Source organism: Haliotis rubra, unplaced genomic scaffold (assembly GCF_003918875.1).
Source record: "Haliotis rubra isolate DU_JTF1 unplaced genomic scaffold, ASM391887v1 Scf825, whole genome shotgun sequence".
NCBI lineage: Eukaryota > Metazoa > Mollusca > Gastropoda > Lepetellida > Haliotidae > Haliotis > Haliotis rubra.
In genome coordinates this window covers 154873-160247 of record NW_025767552.1, presented here as the reverse complement: position 1 = coordinate 160247, position 5375 = coordinate 154873, and the positions used below count along the sequence as shown (strand labels likewise).

At 36.5% G+C, this 5375-nt stretch overlaps 1 protein-coding gene across 1 annotated transcript; it reads left to right on the top strand.

Annotated features, from left to right (window-relative positions):
- Positions 1-631: 631 nt before the first annotated feature.
- LOC124262173 (uncharacterized protein RT0683-like) lies at positions 632-4947 on the top strand. The gene is made up of 2 exons (XM_046696629.1): positions 632-743; positions 3346-4947. The coding sequence occupies exon 2, from the start codon at positions 3370-3372 to the stop codon at positions 4348-4350; it is 981 nt and encodes a 326-aa protein (XP_046552585.1). The 5' UTR covers positions 632-743; positions 3346-3369; the 3' UTR covers positions 4351-4947.
- Positions 4948-5375: the final 428 nt, after the last annotated feature.

The following is a 5375-nucleotide window of genomic DNA, read 5'->3' as shown; positions in this document are numbered from 1 at the left end:
TACCAGGTATTGAATTGTATTGCACCAGGTGAGATAAATATGCGCCACTAGGGCCCTTGATGTTGTTGTCAGTGCGCCATTGCATATTTCAATGAGTGTATGGCGCAAAGGCGCGGTCCACAATTCGTGTTCGTGTACGCTTCTGATGAAATTGAAATACAGACCACACAAGAAATGAATGATAGCTGCTTTGATAAGAGTAGGTTTGGAATGATCAGTGAATATACCGAGATAATCGATAATGTTTGACACATGGTATATCTTGCTCGTTCATAACTGATGGACCGTGGATGGCATTAACCGTAGCCTCCAGTTTTCTTTCTCTCATACTGCTGCTAAACATCTTTGGCAATATTCAGGTCTGATTAAGCGTAAGCAAATACCATTGCATTGCTGCTATTTACCAGTGAGATCCTTGATGACCTGGTGTGTTTGCTTTCTTTAGAGTTTAATTTTATAAGAAATGTAAACATGTCACATTTGTCAATAAAATACATTTAAAATTACCTTTTAATGATGATTGATAATCCTTTGAATAGGACAAAATAAAAAATAGTTAACATGACATCTATGTTCTGTTGAAGGCAGTCAACAAGCAACACTATCATAGGAAGTCGTTGCGAAATCAGTATTTCCTGAACCAGATAAACGCGTAGTGGTATCGGATAACAAGCGTGCACATGCGCAGTGATTGAAACACCTTTGTTGCCTCATTCTCACTATTTGCTTCGTGACCAGAACAGGTAAGCACGTACTTTTTAATGCTGAACCAATAACCACAATACGACATTGTTAAATAATTTATCGTACACACTGGACATTACCAGTACGTAACTTCTTCGAGGAAATATTCTTTTTCAATTTGGTTTTGGATTTGTTTGGATAAGCCAGGAAATTGGTGATCACAAAATATTTATTGAATCATTTAAACAGAGACTACATGATAATATATTCCGATCTTGGCAGTCATCTTTGGACAGTAGCTGTAATTGTTTTTACTATAAGCAATTCAAATCTTTGTTAAATGTAGAGAGCTACTTGATAAATAATGATATCCCTCAATATTTAAAAATTATATATGCCCGATTTCGGTGTTGTAATTTTAAACTAGCAGTTGAAACTGGTAGATACATTAATGTTGTACATAATGAAAGGCATTGCCTGTTTTGAAAATTAAATGGTATCTTCGTTGTTGAAGATGAATGGCATGTGTTTCATATCTGTGATGCATATTCTCATATCAGAAATAAGTACATATAAACATATATTAGTAAATGTCCACCAATTATTAATTTTATATCTATATTACAGAGTACAAATGTTATTATGATCAAGGATATATGTCTACTTTTATACTTTGTTGACAAGAAACACAAATCTAAATGAAATACATATGTGCTCTAATTAACCATCAATTGATGTATATGTATTTTGGGCCGGAGGCCTGTTACTGAAATAAAATTCTGTTCTGTTCTGTTCTGTTCTGTTCTGTTCTTATTCGAGGAAGTAAGATATCAGTGAACCAGTGTTGTACGCGTCCATCATGAAATAAAATCAATTGACATATAAATGTGGCAATATACCGCTGACCAACATGTGGTGACATGGGGTAATATATAAGATAATGGTAATATATGGCCAACAGAGCACCTCGGTCGTTCATTATAAGCGAGCAAAATGAATTTAACACAAGAAGGCTTAATGTTGTTGCAATTTGGTATGACAATTATTGTGGTACTTGTGATAACATGATCATAATTCGGCAATTTAACACAGATACGTACTTCTGTCATTTGAATAAATGCGCAAATATTAAAAGCACGCACGTTAATGCTGAAACAATAACCATAATATGATATTGTTAAATACTATATTGTACAGAATACGAACTTTATCATCTTCTCTGATCCTCTGTCTTGTCGCCAGGCACGTCCTGGTTTATCCTTGATAAATCTGTCTCTCCACTACGGATACCCTACTCTGATTTTAAACCTATATCAGAGAGTATATTAAACATTTAATGCAAACAAAGTGGAACGCCCAAGTAGGTATAAAAATGCTTCATGAAATTAAACAAACTTTAGTTTATGCCTACTTGGGATGTCAATCAAGACATGACAAATTTGTAATGCGACTATGTCGATTTGGCCATACGCGTTTTACCCAAGAGCATTTGTTAAAAAATGAGGATCCTGGGTAGATTTATCTCTCTCAAGGGATATTTATTGTGATTCATCATCTTTAAAGGATCTTTTTACGAGTGCAAATGCTTATGTAATACTTGTCTTTTTTTTAAGGAAATAGAATTGTTTGATAAATTTTGAAAATTTAAATTGTGTTAATGTGAAGATATCGCAACTGAGATCATTGATGGCGTTGCCACTCAGGGGGTTAAAGTACTATAAACTCATTGTACCCCTGGACGTGGCATGCGAGTGAATCTAAATCAGTATATAACATCAGCTACTTAATATTTTGGTTTTTACCATTGGTTAGCATTACATACAACCACAAGAGACCAATGTGATGGCGAAAATCCTGCTGGGACATCATTTTGGAAGCAGAGGCACCTTATGTCCCCATGATGCCCAGTAAGGTGGTCTAGTTTTGGTTGCTAGTGGTCTATAACCTAGGTTTAATATATTGTAAACCATCATGTTTTAATACTGACGTGGGTTGTTTTATAATTGAACTGTGATATCTATCTTACTGTTTAATTGTCCTTCGCTGACAAGCATTAAATAAGACATAAACTTTTTCTCACCACTATATGGCTGCAATATTGCGATGTAAACATTTAACTCACTCACACTCACTCGTACAAACTGGACATAACCAATCAGTACCTATGTGAGGAAGAAAGACATCAGTGAACCAGTGATACGTGTTCATCATGAAATAAAATCAGTTGACATAAAATGTAATTGTGGCAATAAACCGCTGACCAACACGTGGCGACATAGGGTAATATATGAGATATTGGTGAGATATGACCTCGGTCATCTAGTACATGTGAATATTCGAGCAAAATGAATTTAACACAGGACGGCTAAATGTTGTTTCTGACGGACGTAATACATGCTGTGGGATTTGTGATAAGATGATAAACACAGATACGTACTTCCCCGCTATTTGAATAAAAGCGCAAAGGGTTCAGAGACAGCTTGGCAACTATAATATTTAAACGCCTTACGGTTTGGCAATGATGGATGAATAAGACTACAAGATAGGGATACTCACTCTCTCGCACGTACCCCCCCCCCTCTCTCTCTCTCTCTCTCTCTCTCTCTCTCTGCAATATGTGTTATGTTCATGTATAACATATTGAGTTGTTTGTATTTACAGCGACAAGTCACAGAGGATAGAAGTATGAAAGTGTCATCCATCATAAAAACCACAGTAGTTTGTCTCTCCTTCTTCCTCTTCTGCAGCATTTATTTTGTTTATCCTCATCCCAAGACGGGCCTTGTAAAACAGGAAATCACCCCTGACATTGTTGGAACTATCGCAAACGAAATTATCAAGTTTATAGCCAGAAATATGACAACAAAAACTGATAGGTTCGACTGTTTCCTCGGAAGAAAACATTCTGGGATCGATCTGTTGACACAACGCCATGCTGGTGATAATCAAGAATCACCTGAGACTAATGCTAAAAAGGCTTTGTTTTATGACCGATTACTACTGAAAGAAAAATTGGAATTTAGAAACATCATCAAAACCTTCAGTGAAGGCGTGCCTAAAAACATCACTTATTTCCTCTATGCAGGAGCTTTACTTGGTTCCTACTCTCATCACGGCATGATTCCTTGGGACGACGATCTGGACATTATAGTGAGGGAGAAAGACATGCCTTTACTTCTCACATTCCTGCAGTCCCTCAGGCCAAAATATGACCACTACACCAAGTGGAAGGTGAACTGGAAATTGTACCACAAAACGTCCCCAAAGGCTGGCTCGATGGCTTGGAAATGGCCATTCGTCGATATATTCTTTTATTCTGAACACCCTTCATTCATCCAAGATTGTAGAAATACAGAAAAGAAATTCAACAAGACTGATGTGTTTCCTTTGATCAAACGCCCTTTCATGGGAATGATGCTGCCAGCGCCAAGACACACCCGTAAGGTTTTGGAGTCGACTTACACTATCGATCTTTGTGTATCGAATTCATATGATCACAGATTGGAAAAAAATGTGCCATCAAAATGTGTTGTGAAACTCCCTTGTGACTTGCTGAAAGACAAATTTCCTTTCGTTGAAAGACAGAAATCAAAGAACACATCTATTGAAGTGTTCGATGCTGCATACTGCAACCAAAGCGTATATGAAACTACAAATATATATTAAAGTATTTAACATTATTACCTTGTGTGAAGACTAACATCATCATAACAATGCTGTAGAATAGGTTCTGTGTAGCCAAAACCATTTTTGTTGGTGATATGATACTCAAAGCATTTCTATGAGACAACATATCCTGTGTTAAAACATAAAATATAATGAATCAAGTTTACATGTTATATATGTATTTTGGTGGCACTTGCTTAAATGTACCACTGGAACTTCCGTGGGATGTGTTATGCATTTCAGCGTCTACCATTATTCCCGCACTATGATCGGGTTACATCTGCTTACTCCTTGAAAAAATACCTATGTCCTATTTTCTCGTGTTTGGAGTGTTTTCTACGGATATCATGGGAGTGGCCAATATGGATAAAAACAGTGGCGACGTAATTAAGCATTGGCTACCGATGGCAAGAAAATATATCCTTGCATGGTCATGAAAACAGAGTATCTGAAATAAATAGCTGGCACTTTTGCCATTGAATCAATATATTTCAGACATATATATTTGCACAGTTTACAGATAATTTCTCAGACAGAACGAAGTCGCGCCTCATTGTTGTATACGGTGAAAAGCAATAAAATGTTCACAATATACTATGTCCAGTTGCATGTTATAAGTGAATATTCGATAACGTTTATTACCTTTGTTTTGGGTTTTTGCCCTGTTGTTGTTGTTGTTGTTGTATATCTACCGATCATGTCAAAGCTAATGTAAAGAAGATATACAAACCCATGTTATATTTAACTGTAAATTGTCCGGCGGCATATTCCCTAGTATGCCCTATGAAGATAAAAATGTAAACTGATAACACAAAAGAATAAGGTTCAGACTATCTTTCATTCCAGTGAGCAATAGAGGTGAAAGGATGAAAATATTTCAATGACTGATTAATACAGGCTTGGAGAGAAGGTTAAATACGTTCTGGTCTGTGCAGCATTCGCCACTCATACAACTGCATGTTAATGTTCTAACGTCACAGTACACACACCATGCCAATGTTGCCTGCATCAACTGGAGTCTGGAC

Coding starts and splice junctions, on each gene's coding strand:
- LOC124262173 (XM_046696629.1), top strand. CDS start 3,370: ATGAAAGTGTCATCCATCATAAAAACCACAGTAGTTTGTCTCTCCTTC.